General features: G+C 45.9%; 1 protein-coding gene across 5 annotated transcripts in view; it reads left to right on the forward strand.

The window, feature by feature from the left end:
- The window catches only part of DNAH1 (dynein axonemal heavy chain 1), a 77452-nt gene that overhangs the window by 32161 nt on the left and 20325 nt on the right, over positions 1–24966 (forward strand). For all 5 annotated transcript variants that reach the window (XM_021409545.1, XM_021409543.1, XM_021409547.1 and 2 more), the window contains 30 exons: positions 413–518; positions 1925–2104; positions 2901–3041; positions 3923–4086; positions 4570–4683; positions 5285–5473; positions 6292–6397; positions 7376–7489; positions 7807–7956; positions 9059–9145; positions 9251–9437; positions 9549–9640; positions 10149–10303; positions 11932–12109; positions 12331–12525; positions 13006–13125; positions 13745–13903; positions 14168–14269; positions 15446–15586; positions 16036–16196; positions 17063–17220; positions 17357–17530; positions 17696–17734; positions 18837–19015; positions 19740–19970; positions 21360–21556; positions 22419–22554; positions 23405–23613; positions 24253–24424; positions 24753–24944. In XM_021409545.1, coding sequence (XP_021265220.1) covers positions 413–518; positions 1925–2104; positions 2901–3041; positions 3923–4086; positions 4570–4683; positions 5285–5473; positions 6292–6397; positions 7376–7489; positions 7807–7956; positions 9059–9145; positions 9251–9437; positions 9549–9640; positions 10149–10303; positions 11932–12109; positions 12331–12525; positions 13006–13125; positions 13745–13903; positions 14168–14269; positions 15446–15586; positions 16036–16196; positions 17063–17220; positions 17357–17530; positions 17696–17734; positions 18837–19015; positions 19740–19970; positions 21360–21556; positions 22419–22554; positions 23405–23613; positions 24253–24424; positions 24753–24944 — 4528 coding nt within the window. The remainder of the gene's footprint in view (positions 1–412; positions 519–1924; positions 2105–2900; positions 3042–3922; positions 4087–4569; positions 4684–5284; positions 5474–6291; positions 6398–7375; positions 7490–7806; positions 7957–9058; positions 9146–9250; positions 9438–9548; positions 9641–10148; positions 10304–11931; positions 12110–12330; positions 12526–13005; positions 13126–13744; positions 13904–14167; positions 14270–15445; positions 15587–16035; positions 16197–17062; positions 17221–17356; positions 17531–17695; positions 17735–18836; positions 19016–19739; positions 19971–21359; positions 21557–22418; positions 22555–23404; positions 23614–24252; positions 24425–24752; positions 24945–24966) is intronic.

The following is a 24966-nucleotide window of genomic DNA, read 5'->3' on the forward strand; positions in this document are numbered from 1 at the left end:
CAAACATCAAGAAAGGCTGTGCCTTTCAATGCTGCCATCTGATGGGGAGAATACAGGCAGGCACAAAATAAGTTAAGGGTGGTCTGGTAGTATCTTGCAAATCTGTACTTTTGGGTTGTGATTTGTCTAAAAACAATGATGAGAAGCAAAATAAAAACCTCTGTGTTACTCTGTCCCTTATTCCTGAATGAATACTACTATTCTTTGAAAGCTGCTTTTCATGAGAGTAATTGAGTAACAAAGAAGCAGCGAGAGGTAGATGGCTAGACCATGGCTGCTACTCTCCTACACAAATACAAAGAGACTGATGAGCAGTCAAAAACGTGGGGGTTTGTTTCTCATCTTGCCAGGACTCCATCCGTGATGCTGTGTTAAAGAGAACCTCCCCTTAGAGCTCAATCTTTGTTTTCAGGTTCTACTTCCTTTCGGACGATGAGCTGCTGGAAATACTGTCCCAGACTAAAGACCCCACTGCTGTACAGCCTCACCTTCGGAAATGCTTTGAGAACATTGCACGGGTAAGCAAAGCAAGCACTTAGAGGTTTGGCCCACCTCTGGGGTGCTGAGGTCAGGGGAACTTAGGGGCATTCTGAGAGCTGGGGGAGTTTTTGTATTCTGCTGTATGGAAATGCAACTCCTGGAAACCTGTAACTGTAGGCACTGCAAGATGCAAACTCTGCCACCAGGGTAATGCAGCAACTTTGTTCTTTCAGACAGCTTCTCTTTTCCATGTGGGATGAAAGAGTTGAGTTTATTCTGCCCTTTTCTGAACAGCATTAAGAAAAGAGGTGGGGTAGATGAGACTCCCAGTCTGCAAAGCATAACAGTGCATCTCCAGCACGCTCCATGGAAGCAGAACAGTTCTCCACAGTTAACTGGCTGCCCTGGAGTGGGATTCAAGCAACCTTACATTAGACATTTCAGAGCCAGTCATGTGCCTGTGAACTGGACACCCGTGATTTCCTTTTAGACAACAGGGGAAAACAGGCATTGCAAAAGACAGCTTACTGGAGGTCTCTTAGATGTCCAGCTGAGGAGGAGAGGACACTCTGTCTGGAAATACCTGTCTGTCTCACCATGGAGGCTAAGAGAAATAGAACAATAAAACGGTTTGGGTTTGGATTTGTGTTGGAAGGGATCTTCGCTCCCCCAGGCAGGGACATCTTTCACTAGATCTTCTTGTCCAGTAGCCTAATTGCTAAATAGCTCAGATTTAGTTCTCTACTCACAGACAGCTGGTGAGGGTGGAATCCCCCGCTTGCTTACAGCCTCAGGAGGGAGTAAAACAAGCCTAAACTGAACTGAGTTTCTGTTTTCATCCTTACTTAGGAGCTGGGTGGGGTTAACCCTGCTATTTTCCTCTTTATTATTCCTAATTGACTTCAGACTCTGGGGCTAGACACAGTTCACACGACTGCAATGCTCAGACATAGAAACCAATCTCCTAGTCATTAGCTTGGGAAAATAGAAAGGAAATTGAACTGGAAACCTGATGCAAAGCCATTGGAATAAATAAAGGGACTTTCAGTTATTTGCTGGGGCAGCAGAGAAGCTGTTAAAATTTTACTTTTAAAACCAGGCACTCTGACCTCAAGGAATACGACCTGAATCTGCGGAATTGAACAAGAATCAAGGGTTTGAATTCCAGACAGGCACTGAGCAATGTTCATCCCACCTGTAATTTGATTAGCTTCACTCAAACTAAACCTGTGGTGTGAATCTCTTATTTTAATATGATCTTCCTCCATTTTTTTGAGGAGGTCATTTGTCACATCTGTGACACACTTCGTTACTATCAACCAAGTTAGGCACCAAATTTGTAGTGAGCATTCTACGCTATATCCTGACTGTCCTTCAGTGGCAGGAAGGCAGGGATAGAAAGGAAACTTGCCATTCATATCTCTTGTTTTTCTTCCTTCATTAGCTACAGTTCCAGGAGGATCTGCAGATCACACACATGTATTCTGCTGAAGGGGAAGAGGTGAAGCTGTTTGCTGCCGTCTGTCCCACTGACAAGGTGGAGGACTGGCTGCTGGAAGTTGAGAAATCCATGAAGGCCAGTGTACGGGACAACATAGAAAGATCAGTGGGTGTTTATCCAGAGGTGAGAGTTTTATCACAGACCTGCAGTTCTCTGGTGACTTTGTTCCAGGCTTGCCATAGAGGTCACCAATGATGAGGGTAATGAATTTGTGATATTCTACTAGTTATAAAATACAGCCCGCAGATGGTACAGTTCAGCAAACAGTTCATGGTCCAGAGAATGCAAACCCTGTACACTGATTTGACAATTACAGAATACTTCCCAATGTCATAGAACAGCCCTCTGTGAATCCATTTCTATTCCCCTCTCCAGGCAGCTTCTTCCTTATAAGGATGCTCTCTTAGAAGATCTTCACTAGCGCTCGTGTTTCACGCACTGTACTAGGGGCCAGTAAAGGCAGCAGTCAATGAACCCAGGGAATACGTCTTGGTTCTGGTTTCTGTATGAAAAGCTGGTAGAAAATCAAAAATTTGAGTCTAGGGAGGGAGAAAGGCTGGGGGGAAAAAAAAAAAAAAGCAGCTGATATTTCTGTTACCGTTTTCTACTCTGTCTAAAAAGTTTGAAACCAGAGAAATTAGAACAAGGCAGAGGAGGGAAAATATTGTTTTGGGTTGAGCACATTCCTGCTGTGTACCTGCTGCTGGTGACTAACTTGTAAGTGGCATAGTGGGGAGAATGGGATACGCAGTGTCCAGGGAGCCCAAGCCTGGACTCCAGCAACTGGAGTAAAAAAAAAAAAAAAAAAAAAAAAAAAGAAAGCCTCTTAAATAATAATTTGGTTCTTATTTGTTAATGATGCATCCCATAGCAGGAAATAAAAAGTCATTCTTACTGTCATTTTTTTCTTGTTTTTAAGACACCTCGTACTACGTGGGTCTTGCAATGGCCTGGCCAAGTGACCATTGCTGGCTGTCAGATTTTCTGGACAAAGGAAGTGTCTGAAGCTCTGGAATCAGGAGATTTGTCCAGCAGGCTTTTCCCACAGCTGCGTACTCAGGTAGGAAAATGAATGCAAAGGTAAGATCCTGCCAAAAGGGAACTTGTCAGTCATCAGATAGATAGCTTATAAATATAGGCAGGACAATGCTATAGCAGAAGCACTGACGTACTATACCATCAGAATTTCCACTGATTGTGCTTTTGTCTCTTAACCTGATCCACCACGTGTGTTACCTGAAATCAGCTCTCAAAACCAGGTTGGCTCCGTGCACACCGCTACAGGGTGTTGTCTGGAAGTGCAGTCCTGCATAGCATGGTTCAAAAATAAGTAACAGGTTGCCATCATCTGAATTGTTAGGATATTTGTCATCATAAATCGCAAATAATGTGAGGACTGATAATAATATTGCTGCAAACTTCTACAGCTTCCTTCAGAGGGGAGCAAAGGGGCAGCACTGATCTCTCTCTGGTGACGGTGACAGGACACGAGGGAACGGCATGGAGCTGTGTCAGGGGAGGGTCAGGCTGGGCGTTAGGAGAAGGTTCTTTACCAGAGGGTGATGCTCATGGACAGGCTCCCCAGGGCAGTGGTCACAGCCCCACACTGCTGGAGTTTAAGGAGCATTTGGGAAAATAAGGTTTGAATTTTGAATGGTCCTGTGTGGAGTCAGGTGTTGGACACGATGACCTGTCAGGGTCCATTCGAACTTGGAATATTCTATGATTCTCTGAAATTCTATGGAAAGCCAGCTCAGCGAGCCCTGCGTGGTATTTGCTTCCTGAGCAGTCATTGACATCTCTGACAAGAAAGAGGCAGAAACTGCTGGGGCACAGCCTGTGGTCTGTACTTAACGGGCAGCAAGGTTGATTGCGTTGTGTTAGTTCTCGTGGGTTGTTGGGGTATGGGTTGTTCCAGAGTATTTTCTTTTCCTTACCCAGCTGGCTGATTTGGTTGCTGTGGTCCGTGGCAAACTGTCTAAGATGCAGCGAGCAGTGATGTCAGCTCTCATTGTGATTGAGGTCCACGCCAAGGATGTTGCAGCAAAGCTGATTGAGGAGAATGTGACAAGCGTGAATGATTTCGAGTGGATCTCCCAGCTCAGGTAGAGAGCTCAGCTGCTGAACCTCACCTGGCCTCCCTGGCCAGTCTTTATTCTCTTTCCCTATTAGCCATGTCTACGACAAATGGAAACAAGTGTTTGCACAATCTGTAAGCAGTATTTGTGAGGCACCTCTAACGTCCCCATGAGAAGTGGGATTCAAGTCTGCTATGGATGCCAGTTCTGAGGCATCTGAGACAGACCTAGACACTTTGGCAATTTAGACTGTGCTATGCCACAGTGTCTTAAATGCCCCACTGTAAAAGGGCATTCTTCTGCCCAGGTAGGAAAGCAGTGTGTGATATAACACCTAATTTCAGGTCCTGTGAGAAGTCTGAACATCCCATTGTGTTACCTTGTCTGTTCTTCTCTAAAGGCAAATCATGACATGCAGGTCTCTGAACCTGCAGGCTGTAATTCTATGAGCTGATGTATTGTCTGCCAGGAGGTTTTTATCTTTCTGGTGTCGTGTTCACTCACCACTAGATACTACTGGACAAAGGGGGACCTGTACATCAGAGCAGTCAATGCTGAATTTGTGTATGGCTATGAGTATCTGGGGAACACTGGCCGTCTAGTTATCACACCCCTCACTGACAGGTAAGGAAATTGGGTTTTGGGTAGTAAATGTGCCTTCTGTTTTTTCCTGGAGGAACAAGCCTCGTGAGAGGTTAAACCAAGGATCTGAACACGTCGGGCTTGGTTTTTAATGTATGTAAATAGAAACCATTTGTACAGTAATGGTCTCTGTGAGATAGAACATCCTGGCATTGGTCCCACTGTGTTCCTAGTGATCAGTGCTCACACTGATTTGCTTACTTTCTCCTGATTGTTAATGCAGTGCTGTGACTCGTGTAAAATGCCCTCCTGATAGCTAAGGAGCTCTTCTGCAAACCGCTGTAAAAGGGTATCTAATACTCTGGAATATGCAGCAGTAATAATAGTTACACCCTTTTGTAACTGTCCTTTTTCTGGGGAGTGAATTTATAGCCAGTGGCAGAAGGATTTATCCATGCAGGCCCCCATGAATACTAATCAAGGCCACATAGCTAACTCCTTCGCAAAGTGCTGCATATCTAAGCAGTTCTGCAGAAAATTACATGATGGGTTCCTGCCTGTCTCCATCTGGATAGATCATTTCTCCTTTTCTGAAGCCAGTAGTGGAAATGCTTCTCATTATCTGGTCACGTCTTTGTTGTAGGTGTTACCTGACACTTACAGGAGCTCTGCACCTGAAATTTGGAGGAGCCCCTGCAGGACCAGCAGGAACAGGCAAAACAGAAACAACGAAAGAGCTGGGGAAAGCACTAGCAGTCCAAACTGTAGTGTTCAACTGCTCTGACCAGCTTGACTTTATGGCAATGGGAAAGTTTTTCAAGGGACTAGCCAGGTACAACACTGCGTGTCATTGTTGAGGAGTGGCTAGGGATGCTGGTCGCTGGAAATAAGGGGGTATTTTTCATAACAGCCCAGAAGAACGAGCAAATCTATACCAAGGAGGTTGCTGTGTTCCAGCGTGAGCAAAGTTACAAATCTGCCAGAACAGGTGGACAGTTGAGGCAATTAAAAAATGGATAAAAAAGAGATCCTGTTCATTCAAGGCAAAATTAAAATGCTTTGCACCAGTCCACTATTAGACACCTGCGCAAATGTTTCCAGCTCTGGCTTTTGTTCTAATGTTGTATACACTGGACTGAGATTCAGCCCAGAGGCAGCTTAATCTTAAGGAGAGTTTGCTGGGTGTATCCAAAATTGAGTAACCAAGAGAGATTGCTTTAGACCCCGAGGAATGCTCTCAGAAAAGCTTCCCTCTTCTCTACATATCAAACAGAGCTGGTCCAATTAGTCTGTTGCATGCTGGTGAATCTGAATTAGTTACTCTAACAAATGCTGACACTCTTTTCTCAGATGTTTTATTTGTAAGTAATTATTTTTTAAACCATGCTTTGTGGGAAGACCATCCACCTATAATGCTCCCAGCTTTATATGTAGTTTTCCAAGCTTTGAAAAATGGACGTGACCTGGGTTGCATAGTTGGGGTGATGGGCTGTGGCTCCATCCGCTGTACGCTGTGACTCTGGGATGTTGGGTCCACTTCTTGTTCCCCAGTGTGTGAGTTTATAATTTCTAGACCCAGCTGAACCTGCAGCAGCGCGTTTGCTTCTGTTTGATGTTCCTTACTCCCCTCGTATTTCTTTTCTTGCTCAGCTCTGGTGCGTGGGCTTGCTTTGATGAGTTCAACCGCATTGATATCGAGGTGCTGTCTGTGGTGGCCCAGCAGATCACAACTATTCAGAAAGCACAGCAGCAGAGAGTAAGTAACGAACGTGGGGATGCAAAGGCAGACAACTCTCTGTCACAAAGGACCAGCTTCTCTGTTCAGGTGCAGCTCAGAGAGGTAGAAGTAATACCCCAGCTGTGGCACGTCGTGTCAGATTATTATGTATTCACTCTGGGTGATTTTTATAACCTCACCTTAGCCTGTGCTGCCGCTATTGCCCACACTCCAAGTCTCAGCTTGAGCTGCTGTGCTAGCAGACTTCGGTGTGGGAGACACTCTGTTAAAGATCCACTGAGCTGATACAAATTGGAGCTGTGATACAAGGCAGCCACCGCTCTGCTGTGAGTTGCTCAGCATCACTTTTATCTAAATGCGTTATCCAAGCTTTAGTGGATTCACAAAACCCAGTGTGTGTAGAAAAAATGCATACTCATGCACACACAGTTGCAATGTAAAATGAATTGTTGGCTTTACACAGAGACTCAGCTGTCAGCCATCTGGCAGTCAGCCTCTCCTTTGCTCCTCTGGAGATTCAGAGGGGTTAAGACCTGAATCTGTTTGACTTTGACTTGGAATTAGAAACCTGATGTCTGTGAATTCTTCTGCATTGCTTTATCACCCATCTGAAATTACTGAAATTACATGGATCTAAAAGGATTTAGGTTTCTTTTTGCCCTCTCTACCATAAATTAATTCAGGTCCAACGTCTACTGCAGGAAAAAAAAAGTGAAAAGATGATGTCTGTTTATAGCTGGAGGAGCAGAAGTCTGTTCAAAAAAAGGCATACTAGCAGTAAATCTTCTATGAGCCTGATTTCTTAAACAAAGAAAAGTATTGCTGGTAAGAGTGGATTCCTGCAGTGGGACCAGATTGCATCACTACAGTTGTGTGCAGCTGTGCATGACTGTGCTTTATAATTTAATTACTGAAAGCCATTGTTTTCCTTGTTGAAGATTCGGCTACCTTTATGCAAGTCACGCTTTGAGACTGATCACATTTTTTATTTTCTAGGTGGATCGCTTCATGTTTGAAGGAAAGGAGATCCCTCTGGTCCCATCCTGTGCAGTCTTCATCACAATGAACCCCGGATATGCTGGACGTACTGAATTACCTGATAACCTGAAGGTAAGGAGAGCAGAATGCAGACAGAAGGAAGAGGGGCAATATGTGTACAGGATGCTAACCAGACCACCAGTGTGTCCATGGCAAAGGTAGGAAATAATGCTTTTGGAAGGTTTTTAGGATCACTTTCAGCTTTGAATCACATCTGTAAGCAGATGGTTCTTATATTTCAATCTGCAGGGATGCTGTCCTGACAGGTGTCAGGTACACTCGTGCTGTGCCCTCAACACAGTCTGAGACAGAAACTCAGCCTTTTCAATTTGCTGGAAAAAGCAGGAAAAAACTATTGTTTTATCTTGTGTTGGAACTGTACATTTCAGGCTCTCTTCCGTCCTGTGGCTATGATGGTCCCAGATTACTCCATGATTGCTGAGATCTCACTCTACTCCTTTGGGTTTAATGAAGCTAAAGTCCTCGCAAAGAAGATCACCACCACCTTCAAACTATTGTCGGAGCAGCTCAGCACCCAGGTAGATGCCTTAATGTCCATGAATGTGTTTTAAAAATGTGATGATTTCTCAGTGTAGGCACAGAGTACCTGGATAGTTTTCTTGGTGCCTTGTGATAGTGTATCACAAAGATGTCAATACCTGGTCTTCATCCACCTCCCACCATTTTAATTCTCATTTTCCCTTCTGAGGCTGGATTTGCATTCACCTTTTAGTCCTGAGGACTACGGTGGCAGGGCAGTTGGGCCAAGCAGTCCTGCCTACTTTTCCCTCTATCCAGGTTTTTTTTATCATCCAGTTATTTTCATCTTCATCAGTCTGTACAGCTAAAGACTGGCTAGTTGTTTGAGGGATCCTGCAAGTAGACTTGGAAGAAAGAGCAGTTTTCCTGAAGGCATAGTTGTTTTCTTCTTTTCTTACCTACTAACTGCACACACAGGTTGTCTCTTTTGGCTGCTCTTGCAGCTTGGAAGGCCAACAGTATCCTGAGCTGCATCAAAAAAGGTGTGGCCAGCAGGAAGAGGGAGGGAATTGTCCCCTCTATTTTTGCCCTTGTAAGGCTCCACGTAGAGTACTGCATCCAGTCCTGGGCCCCTGGTACAGGAGGGATGCAGAGCTGTTGAGTGGGCCCAGAGGAGGCCATGGGGGTGATCAAAAGGCTGGAGTACCTCTCCTATGAAGAAAAGTTGAGGGAGTTGGGCTTGTTTAGCTTGGAAAAGGAAGGCTCTGGGGAGACCTCACTGTGGCCTTCCAGTACTTGAAGGAAGCTTACAAGTGGGAGAGGGACTGACTTTTTACACAGTAGGATAGTGAGTGATAGGACAAGGGGGAATGGCTTTAAGCAAAAAGAGGGGGGGATTTAGATTAGATGTTTGGAAGAAATTTTTTACTCAGAGAGTGGTGAGGCACTGTAACAAGCTGCCCAGAGAGGCTGTGGGTGCTCCATCCCTGGAGGCATTTAGGGCCAGTGGATGGGGCCTGGGGCAACCCTGCCCATGGCATGGGTGTTTGAACTACATGATCTTTAGTTTTCCCTCCAACCGAAGCCATTCTATGATTTTATGATGATTTGTAAGTGATGCTCATGTATCTGACGACGCTGTTTCCTCTGTGCCTCTTCCAGGACCACTATGATTTTGGAATGAGAGCTGTGAAGACTGTCATCTCAACAGCTGGCAACTTGAAAAAGGAAAATCCTACTATGGATGAGGTAAATATGCTTGTGCTTCACACTGTCAGAGACTTATGTCACCTTTTCTGCAGCCGCAGAGGGGAGGCAGGATCTTTGAAGTTACAAGTTCTTAAATCTTCGCAGGATCTGATCTGCCTGCGGGCTATCAGGGATGCCAACATACCCAAGTTTCTGCAGGATGACCTCAAGCTCTTCAGTGGCATAGTCTCAGACTTATTTCCCAAGATCAAAGAACAGCCTGTTGATTATGGCATCCTGGAAGAAGCCATTCGCAAAACCTGCATCAATAAGAGTCTAAAGGATGTTGATGGTGAGGCTTTACACAAGTACTCTATCTGGGCCTTGCACTTTTAGTCCAGTGCTGTGCCCTAGGAAAGAGACAGGTGGTCCCAGACCCACTCCACTTCATCTTCCTCTACAGGTTTTGTGACTAAGTGCATCCAGCTATATGAAACCACTGTGGTTCGTCACGGCCTCATGTTAGTGGGGCCAACAGGCTCTGGGAAGACAAAGGTATGGTTGAAACACTACATTAGCCCCAGCAAACTGTTGCTCATCTAGTGATGCAGAGGGTTAAACTTCATAGAAGGCTCACACTCCAGCGTTTCCAGCCTCTTTCAGATAGAACCCAGGAGACAAAGATGTTTTCATGCTGCCTTTTAGTATTGAGTCATACCCATGGGGAAGTACAATAGTGGCTTGCTCTTTGGAGCTGGGAGACTAAGCTGAGTCTTATTGGTGCTGCTGCAGATTTCTAAGGCTGAGACATACTTTGAGCCTGAACATCTGTACTCAGCAGCATGTGGCACCTCAAGATGCTTTTTCCAAAGGAGATGAAAGTTCCTCCTCACGCTTCTAAAATCCTTTGTTTCTATGAATACAGCTAGGCATCCTCTTGCTATGACACCGTCTTTCGCTATGTCTCCTTTCTCGCTGCCCTATAAATGCAGTTGCTGTGAGCACACGGCTTTGTTGTTATGGAGCCATGGCTGGTTATTCTCTTGCTCTCCTACTTTTGCAGTGTTATGAAGTCCTGGCAGCTGCAATGACGTCACTACAAGGTCAGCCTGCAGCCAGTGGTGGGATTTACGAACCAGTCAGCTACTTTGTACTGAATCCCAAATCCATCACAATGGGCCAGCTTTATGGAGAGTTTAACTTATTAACGCATGAGTGGTAAAGTACAAAACCTGCTTTCCTTCCTTCCAGCTTGGATACCCTTATCTTCTGGTCTTGAGGGTCTTCTCTTCAAAGCTGAGAACTCTTTAGGATAGTGGCATAAAATCAAAAGCAATCAAGTTCTTATCCCTCACCGAGCTACAATAGCCAGTCATGACGATTTAAGCTGACATCTTTTATTGTGCACTTGGCCTGGCTGCCAACACATGCCCAGACAGTACAGCAGCTCAGCTGGCAGTATTAACTGCATAACAAGGAATAATTCAATTGCTTTGGAGCGAATTCCTCTGCTCTAAGATAAAGCAGCTTAAAAACTTGATTTGCTTCTGAGGGAAAGTGATCTCTGTACTGCACACTTGGATTGTTCTGTATAAATATGCTGGTGGCCTTCAATAATGCTGAGGGATGACTTCAGGCATAAAGGAGCATTTCATTCCCAATGCCAGGGCGCCTGATTGTCTATCTCAATAGCCCAGTTGTCCTCCTCCTGCTTGAGTTTCCGTTTGTGGCTCACTTTATCCAGAGGCTAAGGTGTGAGAAGCGGTGTTAATCTCCCTGTGGCCCTGTCCCCCACCGCTTACTTAGCAACGAACTATTGAGTGTGTTCTATAAAACCAGGGATACTAAATAGATATTAAACTCACTGCCTCTAGGAAAAGTGCAAACAAGAAAGCACTACTGATGCCAGGAACCAGAGCTCCCAAGCCTGGGCTCTCATGGATCTTTACTGAAAGACTTTTATGGGATATTTCAGTTAAGCTTGACGGTTTATTTGTGATGTGGCTCTATCCAAGGGCAGCATACAGTCACATCAACATGATAAAAAAAAAAGTATGGCCACCACATAAAACACATTTGTGGACATAAATCCATCTGTTTTAATCAGCTGAGCTTTAGAGCAGACTGTTTTTCCCTGATCTCAGTAAAATACCCTGGACTTCGCTATCACTGTATAAATCAAAAATGGATATTTAATAATGGGAGTGGAGTTTAGGGTCTGAGCAGACACTTCACTCCATTTTTCCATGTACAGATTAAGTTCTTGCTGTCAACAGCCAGCATTCCTTGTGTGTCTGCCCTCCTGTTTGCTAGCTCCAGTGCCACCTGGATTCAGATACAGCTGATGATGGGAACTTCAGTTATAAAGAGGGTAGAGTCAGACTCTTTAGCTTGGATTCGTTCTCCTAGCCTATGTTTACCCAACCTACAGCATTTGATATAGCAGCATAGTAGTCCTGAGACTGCCTCTGCACTTGATAGAGAATAAACGACACTTCCATAGAGCAGATAACTTATGACATGAACTTGATACTTGCCAGGGCTCTTCTCTTCTCTCTGAGGACAGAGGTGTTAAAGGGAAACTTAACATTTTATAGTTAGATGATGTGAAGTCCAGCTCCTAATGGCCGAAGATACTGTCTCACTGTGCCAGCTTGGACTGGAGGCATCTCCATTAAAAAAAAGACCAATATAGACCCTTACATAGCTCATCAGTGAGTGAGGCACAGGTATCCTTGGGCACATGACTAAGATAAGATTCTGGCTCTGTTATTTTATATGGTTGAAGCTTTGCCATGGAGTTCTAGAAAAATAGGATGGACCAAGCCTTTCCTCCCACTTTTCAGGACAGATGGAATCCTTTCCTCACTCATCCGGCGGGGAGCCATGGCCGCTGACACTACCAAGAAGTGGTACATGTTTGATGGGCCAGTTGATGCTCTGTGGATTGAGAACATGAACACGGTACTGGATGACAATAAGAAGCTGTGTCTCAGTTCAGGTGAAATCATCAAGATGTCAGAGGTAACTCAACCCTCCTCCTTTTTGCTGCCTTCTACTTTACGCTTGTTGTGTGTGATGGACTTGTACAGAAATTGGTGTCTCAGTAGCAGCCCTGTGTTGGCCTTACCCCTGCTGTGCTGCACAAATAGCAACAAGAGGGATCCTGTGACAAAGAAGGGCGATTTCAGCTTCACCAAGTTATGCTGAGAGATCCTTGCTTTTTCCCCTTTTGGAATTTCCAGAGTATGACCATGATGTTTGAAGTCCAGGATTTGGCTGTTGCTTCCCCTGCCACAGTCTCCCGCTGTGGCATGGTTTACCTGGAACCCAGCATCTTGGGGCTGGAGCCCTTCACTGAATGTTGGCTGCAAAAGCTCCCGGATGTCATGCGGCCCTTCTCACAGCAGCTGGCATCTCTCTTCAGGAGGTTCCTCAAGGTAACCTATCGTGCTGTTACAGCCCTTCCATGGATATTTTATTTTATTTTTTAATTATCTTACGGAAACAGTCATCCCTGGTGCAGCTCCATTTCTTACAGTGGAGTTACTCCAGGGATAAAGTCATAAGAACAAGTCATGCTATTTCTGCTCTGCTCCTGAACCTGGAACTGCAAAGGAAAGCTCTGAAAGGAGCAAACAACAGGAGTGATGTCGCAAGATGTGTGTTTCAGTTCCATAGACTCAGGAGGCAGGCCCAAAGGCTTCTTGCAGTTAAGAGTGAAACAAGTAGTTTGACTTAATTCTCTCTAGTCAAAATGGGAGTATTTGGGACACAGCAAGAAATGGCAGCATACCGGTTGCACCCTCCCTGCTAAATGTAGCCTGCAGGGGCGACAAAGAGAAACCAGAACCCTAGAAGGTAAGCAAAGTTAAATGTGTTGAATAGTGACACTGAGCTGTTCCTGCCTCTCCTTACAGGAAGCTATTGACTTTGTCCGGAGATCAGTGGAGGAGATAATTACCTCAACAGATGGCAACCTCACAAGGAGCCTCCTCATGCTATTGGAATGTTTGTTTCAGCCTTTCATTCCCGCTGAGGTAAGACTTTTTGCTGCTATTACATGTGTGCACCTGTAACTCTTCAGGGCTGTAAGTCATGTAGTGTGAGTGACTTGGAATACAAGATGTTGGTGAAGAAAGGTTACGCCATAACGTATCTGCATGGCAGAGGGTAATAAAGCATCTTGTTGAGTGCAGGTAAACCTGAAAGAATTACGTTTTTCCCATTGAAAGAGCACAAAATAAGCTGCAGGCCTACCTGGCAGTAGAAAAGAGATTCGCGTTTACTTACAGCAGAGGGAATTGGAGAATAAGTGGAAAGCAGAGATCAGAGCTATGCAGCAAAACACTTCAGATTGCAGATTCTTTGAGAATTAGTATGGAAGAAGCCTGGAAAGCTTTCAAATTAAAAGCCAAGGATTAAATTCTTCTCCCATCTCCCACTGAGTGACATTAGTTCAGGCAGGGGAGTGTCTCAGGTACATTAGTGAAAGAGCGAGTTTTAATCCACAGAATACATCAAAAAGAACTGTGAAAAATTGTCTAGAAAAAGCTATACGTATTCTGAATAGAATTACAAGCACATTAAAAAGAGTCTCATTTTTGTTCACCTTAACCCTGCTTGAGAATTTTATTTCTGCTTTTCTCTGGTTTCCAGGGAATTAGGAGGGTTTCCCAGGAGAATGCAGCTCATATCCGACAGCTGATTGAACCCTGGTTTATATTTGCCTTGATCTGGAGTGTGGGTGCCACTGGAGATTCCCAAGGCCGCGTTGCCTTCAGCTTGTGGCTGAGGGAGAAGATGGCAAAGGAAAAGGTGAGTAAAGAGAAAGCAGGTACTTTCTGAATTATAGAGGAAGTGGTAATGAGGAGCAGGAGTCAGAGTTTCTTGAATGCCTGGAAGGTTTGCTTGGGCGTGTTCCTGAAATCTGGTTTACAAGATCTTCAGATTTCAAAGGACCCCTGAGTTGGGAGCCCCTGGCAGGAGCAGCATTCCATTACTGAAGTCTTTCTGTAAGGCCAGTCGACATGCAAATTCAGCTAAGTGGCAGCTAGGTTCACTGTGGCTTTATTCTCACAGATCCAGTTACTTTTCCCAGAAGAAGGACTGGTTTATGACTATAAAATAAACACTGGACCTAGCAGTGCTGAAGATGATCTCGATGAGGACGTCGTTAGGGAGGTAAAATAATTCACCTCTAGCTCTAAGATGAGAAATTTGAGGGAGGGACTGGGAAGCAACACAGTTCTGTAGGATTTGTCAGAATCTTCTCACCAAAGACAAATAAGAAAAGCCTATAGGAAACCAGGGAGAATGCTTGAAGTAAAACCAAGCATTTCATTAAGATAGAAGATAGTTTTTGCCTTCAGGGTTGTGAAGCAGTTTCAAACCTTAACCAAGATCCTCTACCAGTGCTCAGGAAAGCGAGAGGGCTTTATAAATGTGCCTGCTGCAGGGAGAAGCTCAGATGTGAAGGTCTGTCTGCATTTAAAAGCAGTGCACGATAGTAAAAGAGCTGTGTGCAGCAAAGTCTGGAGGAGCGGGGCAGACAAATATGCCGTCTTTTCCACAGCAGATAGTAGAGCAGTAGGGCATGCAAGGCACATCTGACTAACAGTCACCAGTCCCTGGACTGGAAGTAAAAAAAAAGAGGAAAAATGCTCTGATTTCAGGAAAGGGAAGCAAAGTAGGGAGCTCTACGTGAGTGTCAGATGCTTAGCAGAAGCTGCCAGGGCCATCTCAGTGTCTGAGGGGATGCCATGTGGGGTGCTCGGGAATGTGTTTTTTCTGTCAGTGTTGTCTAGCACATCCCTGGCAAAACCACTCTCTCACTTGTATAGTGGCCTCTGGGACGTTAGCCTGTGACTTGATCCTAGCACAAGTCATCCATGTCCTGTACTATCTAAAACCTCAGTGTACCTCAGTGCAACAGAGGTGATGGCACCGAAGATGAAGATAGGATCCCAGCAAAGCCCTCTTTGGCCTTCTGCCATGTGGATACCTACAGCATAGGCCAGCTTAGAACAGAATTCCACTTCTTGCAGATATCACAAATGCTTTGTCAGCCTTTGGCTCCAGTTTTCAGAAGGAAGGGCAAATGTGTTGCTGCTGGGGCAGTGATCACTAACTCTGAGCTACCTCCCTCCCAGAGGAGGCAAGTCAGGTGCTTACAGCTTTGCCATGCAGAAGGTTTGGGAAGCAGGACTAGGTTCAGGGACTGGGAACCTCATGTCCTGCTAGAATCTGAGCTGCTACACAAGGAGCTGTGAGAGGGTAAAATACAGCAGAAATACTGTTTTCCTATTCTTATAGCAGACAAATGCAGCTGTCCCCTCTGAATGCACTCATACCTTTCAGGTGCGCTGGGAGAAGTGGCTGGACCCTACAGCAAAGTTCACCATGGTCCCTGATACCAACTACTGTGATATTATCGTGCCCACAATAAACACAGTCCGAATGGCCCACCTGCTGGAGCTGTTGCTCATCAACTGTAAGCCAGTACGTGCCCACCCTTGTCTTTGATTTTGTATTCAGCATTTTTCCCTTCAAACAGGGGCACCTTTTCCTCTCCCGGAGCAATCAGAACCTGACAGCTACCTGACACTTTCAGATTATTTCCCGTTCTCATGGATCTGCCTTTCTCTGCTCAGGAGCTGTGCCTAAGCAACAGGAATTCTCCATTTACTCCCCAGACACCGTGATGAATGCATCAACTCCTAGATCCCCTCCTAACTAGGATGATGGCCTGTTACTATCACTCTTTACCTGTTTCCTTCCACTGCATTTCCAACCTTTCTTGTTGGATTCCTTCCGTGCTGAGAGATCTGTTACCCTGAACTGCTGTCCTTGATGAAGAAGTGAGGCTTCTGTCCTCTCTGAGCTTTTGAAAGCCTGAGAGGGCAGGAACCTGCATTGCCTTCAGCAAATATTGCTGATTGTGCTTCTAGGTTCTCTGCATCGGTCCCACTGGCACAGGGAAGACTCTCACAATTACAGACAAGCTTTTGAAGAGCTTGCCTCTCAAATACGTCAGCCACTTCCTGACGTTTTCTGCACAGACCTCTGCCAACCAAACTCAGGATCTCATTGACAGCAAACTGGAGAAGAGGCAAGTTTCCTTTTGGTTTTTGCAAAGGCGGTATCCCTGAGCTAAGTGTTTCTATTAGCTTGACCGTTTAGTTTCATCCCAGGACTTGAAGGAGCTGAAAGCACATACATCTGTGGATAAGAAGCTGGACAAACAGCAGATGTGAGCTGGGATTGTGAGAGCCAGTAATGATACAGTGGCAAGAAAGTGAAAAGGATAAGGGAGGGTTTGGAAAAGATGCTCCAGTCAGAGTTGTTCCAGAAATACTACATTTAACTACACAAATGTTTGCAAACCTCAGTATGGGACACTATAGAAATTAATGAGGAGAGAAGACTTGACTTCTGATCCAGAGAGGCTGTGGACAACACCTCCCTGGAAGCATTCAAGGACAGGCTGGATGGGGCTGCGAGCATCCTGATCTAGTGGGAGGTGTCCCTGCCTACAGCAGGGGGGTTGGAAATGGATGATCTTAAAGGTCCCTTCCAACTCCCATACCATTCTGATTCGCTCTATGATTCTATCCCCAATCCTACCCACAGTCTCCACCCGTAGTTAGCAGCCTCCCTTTTTCCTTTTCAAACCAGTCAGGCACTGGTTTAAAATTTGTATCAGATTCATGGCCTCAAGCTTCACTTTTATGTGTACTCATGCAGTTCATTGACACTGGGTACAAATATACAGAATTGTGCCCATATAATTGCAAAGCCCACACCTCAAACATTATACTAGACCTTTTCCATGCAAAGGCCCATATGTAAAGGGGTTTATGGAGCATGAGTGTAACGACAGCTGAAACTGCTGACCTAGGAAGCCTCTGGAGGAAAAACTGCTTTGGAGTTGAGTTAGGAGTGCCTTTGCAAGTCCTGTGTCCTCTGTCCTTACAGGCGGAAGGGTGTGTTCGGGCCTCCAGTTGGGCGGTACTTCATATTTTTTATTGATGACTTGAACATGCCCCTGCTAGAGACGTATGGTGCACAGCCACCCATCGAGCTGCTGCGGCAGTGGATGGACCACCAGGGCTGGTACGACAGGAAGCAGATCGGTACGACCCAGATCTTGGCCCAGCACCCCTGGCAGGAGTTGGCCCGTTGATAGATATGCATGCTTTCTGGGGAGATTTGTGGCTAGGGTTTTTTGGTTTCAGCTCAGCATTCAGTCCTGCTTTCACACTCCTCAAGGTGCTTTTAAGAAGCTGGTGGATATTAATTTTGTCTGTGCCATGGGACCTCCTGGAGGGGGAAGGAATGCTGTTACTCCACGCCTCACACGTCATTTCAATTACCTCTCCTTCACGGAGATGGACGACAGCAGCAAGAAGACCATCTTCTCCAACATCCTTGGCAGCTGGATGGGTGAGTTCAGCAGACAACTGCCTCCTCCTCATATCCCAAGTCAACCCAATGACTGGAGGTTTTATTAGTGTTAATAAAGAGAATTTTGTTTGTGATAGATGGTGCAGATATCCTTCACCTCCACAAGCAAAGCAGTAACTCATGTTTTCTCTCTTTGTTTCCTAGCTGGCCTCCTAGGAGAAAGAAGTTATAGAGATCCAGTGCGTAAGTAAGAGCAAAAAGGTGCAAGAGAGACTGAACAGGCTGGTGGGCACAGCATGTGCACAGTTTACCTGTGCCTTCTGCAGGCAGACACTTGCCCAGACAACAGCCTTCTGCAGAAGCTAGGCCTTCTGTTACTCCCCATCTGTTGCAGTCTGTGGACAGCTGAGCAGGGAGAATCTGATCATGGTACTACAGCCATCCATGAAAAAAAAAGGGCTCATCTGAAGTGAAATAAGTTCCTCTTGTATTTGACAGGGTGGGAATTTAGGATCATCTTTGCAAATGTGCTCTCCTCTGCAAATCTGGCAGAAGGAAGGAGTGAGAATAGTGGGCTATGAGAAAGGCAAAGCAGAGCTTCAGTGCTTGCAGTATTCACAGGTGCCAGTACCTGACTATGAGCTCAGGGACACAGTGAAGCATTTAGCTGTAATTTAAAAGAGAATTAACAAATTTTGGAAATAATGCAAAAAAAAAAAAAAAAAGTGCGAAATGCCAGTGTGTCACAGGGCTCTACATGCTCAGGAGTGTTGGTAATGATCTTGATTAGAATTAAGAAAAGTATTCTGTACTCTGAAACTGGCAGCTGCGTTTAAATTTTGCCATTGACTCTTACATAACAAGTCATCCCTCAGTCATTCCTCAGAGACTTCACATTTGCTGAGCTCAATGATTTGCCAGGTGGTTTAGTGAAGAGGGTACCTTATAGATTAAAAAGAAGCTGAGGCTTCGCTGAGGGGGTACAGGAAGAGAGGAGGAATACCTGAGTATTTCAAGTACCAATGACCAGCCTGGCAGTATCTCTTTTTCCTGTGGAGTACACGTACTCTTAAGACTGCAGAATTGTTGTGATGCATTCTGCCCTCCTCAGATCTGATCCTCTTCGGGAAGGGAACTCGCTGGCAAACTCTCTAATTACAGTGAGCTGGGAATTGTTCAGGGCCCCACACAATGTCCTTATTAGGAAACTAGGGGGAAAAAAGTGCATTCTCTTGGCCAAATCCTGGCAACACCTCTGCTGCTCAGTGCCACCTGTCTGCACTGCTAGGACTTTCTTGTCCCAGAGCTGGCATCTTGGCATGCTCTCTGTCTTCTGTCTCTGCAGCCGGAGCAGTTGCACTCAAAGATTTGAATGAGCCCCTGGTTGATGCCACTATCTACGTGTATTTGACCATCACATCCCAGCTGTTGCCCACACCGACGAAGTCACATTACACCTTTAACCTGAGAGACCTCTCCAAGGTGTTCCAGGGCATGCTCATGGCTCAGCCCGGCAATATCAAGGTCAGTCCTCCCATCAGCCATCAGCACAACCATGCCACCCAGGGGAAGGCCAGAAATGTTCCAGCTCACACCTCACTTTACCGCTGAAGTAGCATTTTCATACTGCTAATGAATTTAGTCCTTGTTGTGGAATCTGTCAGGTGTGTGGCCGCAGAGAGTCAATGCCATTCACTCCTGTAGGGCTGGACGCAGCCCTGGGGGGCCATGGGGGGGCAGAGGTATCGTCCTGTTACCATCTCATGCTACTAGAGGCTTATGTCTCTTCAGGACAGGTTCCTGAGAGCCGTGCTCTGTAAGTACAGCCTAGTCTGTAGGATTGACTCAGTACAGGAAGTACTTGGGGACCCAATGTGTGCCACACCTGAATAGGAGGATCTTTGCAGAAAATGCAAGAACTTGTGAAAACAGTTTAAGTCATACTGAGGGAAGGATAAGGACAAACACCATGAAATTTAGATCTCTCCAAGAAACCTTGGCATTAGGATAAATAGAGAGGGTATTAACTGCAGCTGTAATGAGCTCTCTGCCAAGCAGCTGTTTTGACAAGAGTTGCTTTGAGGGAAGGGAATGCGGCTTCCTCCTCCCAGTTCTTTCTCTGCTCCAGTTGCTTTGAAGCAGGAGCGGGGCTGGCCACATGTTTGATGGGAGCCAGCCTTCCTGACTGAGAGGCTCATAACACTTCTTTGCTTCTTTCATGGGGACATTTGCTGGGATTTCCTACCAGGACAAACACCACCTGCTGAGACTGTGGTACCATGAGAGCTGCCGAGTCTTCTGTGATCGCCTGGTCACCAAGGAGGACCGGACCTGGTTTGACAACCTGATGAAAAGTATGATGGAGGAACTAGGCACCACTTTTGAGGAGGTTGTGCCTTCCCAGCCAGTTCTGTTTGGGGACTTCATGGAACCAGAGGCCCCTATGAAACTGTATGAAGAAATTGACAGCCAGGACAAGGTAAGGATCTTGAGGATCACGACGCTATGAATTATGTTCGTATCTTCCAAGTCTTCTGCAAAAAAAAAAAGAAAAGAGTTAATAATAACCGTGGGGCTGCTTGAACTGAAGGTATCTGGAGTCACAGACTTACTCAGGGCTCTCATGTGAAATTCTGCTCCAGATACAGGCAGCGGTTGCATTTGCTACGGATGGGAAGTTGAGGTGGAACAAGCTGTCTCTGTATTGTCATCCTGGGGGCTGTCTGCTATGCCAAGTCCCCTGAATAAGCCATACTCAGGAATGAAAAGTGAAATTTGCTGAAGAGAAATGGCACATTACCCCCAAACAATACTACATTTGCCATTAAAGCCTTCACAATTGACCTTTGCAACTAATTAATGTTATTGCCAGATTCCCTGTTGGAAAAGATACTGTGAGTGCTTTGGTAGTGATAATTAAGCAGAGGCAATGAGCAGTGCGTTTTGCACTCGTTATCAGAAACAGATGATTATCCTGTCATCTCCCCTCTTGTGATAGCTGTGTGACAAGGACTGGTAATTAACGGAGCTTCCCAATCCTTTTTGCAAAGTAGCTAGGCCTGTCCCCCACTGAGGCGAGCACAGCTGAGGCAGGCAGACTTACCAAGCTGCTGCACAGTCCCCTGATGCACAGATCACCTAGGCAGGGACCTCAGCACTGCAGCAATTGTAGCTGCTGTTACTTGGCCAGGTTTACAGTGAGAATCCTGAGGGGGTGGGACCGAATCCTGAACATCTTTGTGTCTCATCTGCTCTGGACTGAGCATGCTGTTGAGTAGAGCTCTGGCAAAGTCAGAAGATCATGTAATTTTCTTGTGCAGTGGTTGGTCCACAAAAGAAGTGCAGTTCTGTGCCAGTCTACCTTCTCTACTTATGGCCAGCAAAGTTTTCTTCTAGCACCTGCCCTTTCAGCACCCTGACCTTAGGATTCAGCAAGCAGGAGTCAGCTTTAGAACCGGGAGGCCCTCTCAAATGCGCACCCTGGAACAGCACAGGTCAGGCAGCCATAAGCTATTTTATTTTGAAGCATGCCTTGCTGCTTTTCCAGGCAAACAGCATCACCAGGGTCAGCAGACCTTAGTGACTTACCTGAGTTACTTTAAGGTCTCCATTCAGCAACTGCTGCTGTCACCATCAGCTAAATTCGGCCCAATCGCGTGGCAGTTCTTATAGGAATATAGAGCAAACAGAGCCATCACCTCCCTGCAGGTAGCTCCTAGGCAGCAGCTGAGAGAAGTAGCTGCTCCTAGGACCAAGTGAGCACCAAGCTCTGCCCTCCCAGATGGCTATCTGTGCTTATGCACAATTACAGTTACACCTCCTCACAACTGCTTGTCACTCTTGGCCATAACTCTGTTTCTGCCCCTAGCTGAAGGATGTGCTTGAGGATTACCTGGAAGAGTACAATCAAACCAACACGACAGAGCTGAAGCTGGAGCTTTTCATGGATGCAATGCAGCATATCTGCCGAATCAGCCGGATCCTGCGGCAGGCCCCAGGGAATGCTCTTCTCCTGGGTGTTGGGGGGAGTGGGAGGCAGTCTCTCACCAGGCTGGCATCTCACATGTAAGTGATGTTCTCCTGTACACATAAAGTAGAGCAGCTCCATGGGGGCAGCCTCCAGAGATTCTCTTTTCCTGCCCTTCCTGCTACCGCTTGCATTTCTGTGGTTGCTGACTCTTTAGGTTTAACACTCAAGAGCGAGGGCTCAAGTTAATGAGTACATCTGCACTAGAAAAGTTGGGCTCTTGTTTGCTAGTAGTTGGGTTGCTGCTGTGTGCATGCAGTGAATGAACAAATGTAATCCAGCCCGCATCAGCTCAATGTCCTGTGCAGCACTCAGCGTGGCTGTGGCAGAGATGAGGGCTCCTTCCTGGGAGATGGGCAGCAGGATGATAAAGACAAGAATCACCAATGACAAGTAACCAAGTGACACTGACAGCCTGCCGTGTGGGATCTGTGAGTCTTGGGAGCCAAAGGGCCTCGAGGGGGAAATGTGAAGAGGCAGAAAAATGGGCTGGGGAAGCAAGTTCTTCCAGTCCTGAGTACAGAATGTGGTCCTCAAAAACACAGCCACAATTCCATGGCAAAACCAGGTGCGAAGTGTAGCATCACACAAAAAAAAACCATGGTGAATTGCTCCCTTTTGTACTCTAAGGCACTGTGTAAGGAGTTGCACTTGGGTACATACAGTGTGACACTGTTGGCTAATGGAGTTATACTTTACTTCCCTAGCTAGCTCAGGTATTGCTGCTGTGAGTGAAGCATATTATTGGGTTGATGGCTAAACGTGCCCAAGGACAGAGGTGTGCTCAAGACTCTGCAGGAGAACAACTTGCTTCTCCCCTGTGTCCAGAACGCGCACTCGGGATGCACAAAAGAAGACAGTTTCATTGGATGTAATTTCACAGGCTTCTCTTCCCTTTAGGGCAGAATATGAGTGTTTCCAGATTGAATTGTCCAAAAACTATGGTGTGACCGAATGGCGAGATGACGTGAGGAAGATCATGATGAAGGCAGGCCTTGAAAGCGTACCCAAGACATTCCTCTTTGTGGACACACAGGTATGGGACTGTTAGCATGGTCAACTACTTTAGTAAGGAGTCAGGATCACATCTTTAAGTTCAGGAATTTTCCCTGAGGATGGAGGAGCTTGATACAAGATAATACTGGCTTGTTACTGTAAACTGTAACTGTAGACTAAGCTAACTTCTGGGATTTGTGGTTATATTTCCCATAGGCTTTTATATTGCCATGGTTATCATAGGAACCAGGTCGCTTCAAGCAGTGCCCTAAGCAGAGAGATGAGCATCTGTCAGATGCTGCTTGTTCGCTCATCCTTTTCCCTGCAGTGAGAAGCATATGTGGGAGAAGGGTGGGGGCATGGGAGGGTACATTTAGACAAGTAGATGGATGCTGTGTTTTTCTGATTTAGCAAGGGCGGAGAGGTGAGTGCAGCTCCCGAGGGAGATCATCCCACAGACTGTGACACGTCCCTACAATTACTCTCCCTCTTATGTCAATGATCTTTATCCTAACAGTGAAGTGTTCTGCTGTGATAGAGAAACAATGACCTGGAGCACTCTGCTGACTGGGGTCTGGTCACAGAATCACTGCAGGGCATGGAGCAAAACCCCAAGCATAATTTATCTGTAAGGAGATAATGAATGAGCAGAAGGAAGGCTTGTTCCCAGACATCTCCACCTCTGAAATGGCTGAATACGGCTGTTCAATTGCAAATGCAGGCCCTGAGATGTGAATATCCTTTGCTGGAGCCCAGTGATCATAGAAAGAATTTCTTATAGCAGAGGCTGAGGGTTGTGTTTGTCTAAAAGTTTGCTTATGGCATATGGAGACCTGACTCTCTTACGACTTATGAAAATGCCTTTTCTCTCCCCCACCTCATCTACTTAGATTAAAAACGAGTCCTTCCTTGAGGATATCAACAACCTGCTCAACTCTGGTGACATTCCCAACATTTACAGCCCAGATGATCAAGAACAGATCATGACAGCCATGAAGCCTGTTGTGCGAGAGCTAGGGCAGCAGCCCACCAAGGCCAACCTGATGGCTGCATACACGGGCCGGGTTCGCAGCAATATCCACATGGTCCTGTGCATGAGGTATAGCTCAAGGGTAGGACTGTACTATGTTAATTATTCCTTTGTTGTGCTTTGCCTTGCGTCTCCCTTCCTCACAGGATCTTTGTTTCTCAGCTTTGGAAGAGAAGTAGGGTTTGCCTATCACCTTCTCCAAGGAGTTAATATTTTTTTCTTTTTATAATTTGCTGGTTTTAAGATGGAGTTTGAGAAGTTTAAGATTCAGATTAAATTCAAGCTTGCAGAAGGGCTGCATGAAAGTGCAGTGCAGTCTCAGCGCGTATACACATAGGAGAATCAGTGCCATCAGTTCAGTCTGGTGACATGATCTCTGCAGTCCATCTCTTGGTGTGGACTTCAGATCATGATTATTTCTTACCTCCTCGGTGTGCTCTCTAGGGAGGGACCAGAAAACATCACCACCATCTTGATCCTTCCAGAATATACCCAGACATCATCTGTGACCTGCACCTTAGAACATGTGAAACACTGCCTCAATTTTCACTCCCTTTCTCCTTCATTCTTTCTTCTTTTCCTCAGGTATACTCCCTTCCTTATTGCACTGTAGGAGTTAAGGATTGCTCTAGGCAAGTAGGAAAGCTTCTTTATCCTCGTATCTATAATTAGTTGTAACATTTCTTTTCTCCATGCCTTTCCATCCAGCCCTATTGGAGAAGTGTTCCGTGCACGCTTGAGACAGTTTCCCTCTCTCGTGAACTGCTGTACCATTGACTGGTTCAGTGAGTGGCCTACTGAAGCCCTGCAATGTGTTGCCTTTTCCTTCTTGCACGAGAACCCACATCTTGGTGCCAGTGCCGATACTGTTGATGGGATGGTAGGTGCCACACAAAGCACAGCTCTTGTGTGATCGTGTGCTTCATCTCCAGCTGCACGTAGGCAACAGATGCAGGACACCTGCAGAAAGGTCCCATCCTGGAGCAGTAATATTTGATAATTGGTTCATTTAAATCCAGCACCAGTTAGATGCCTTGAAATACCAAGTTCATTTCTTACCCTCTGTGGCACTGTAGCCCACATGCACATACAAGCTTTGCTGCGAGTGTATTCATAGGCATAAGCCCACCCCCTGTGCTCTCTGCACACACTCTATAGACTTGCTTATCATGCAGTAGTGAATAATTTTTTTTTCCCCTTTCTTATAGATTCAAATGTGTGTAGAAATCCACCAGAGCGTGGCAAGGATGTGCCAAGTGTACCTGGCTGAGCTGGCCAGACACAATTATGTCACCCCCAAGAGCTACCTCGACTTCCTCAGCATCTTCTGTTCCTTGATTGGAAAAAAGAAACAGGAACTGAAGACGGCCAAAAACAGGATGGAAGGAGGCCTGGACAAGGTCTGTCCCTCACAACCATTGC

This window comes from Numida meleagris, chromosome 11, assembly GCF_002078875.1.
Source record: "Numida meleagris isolate 19003 breed g44 Domestic line chromosome 11, NumMel1.0, whole genome shotgun sequence".
In the NCBI taxonomy this organism is placed as follows: domain Eukaryota; kingdom Metazoa; phylum Chordata; class Aves; order Galliformes; family Numididae; genus Numida; species Numida meleagris.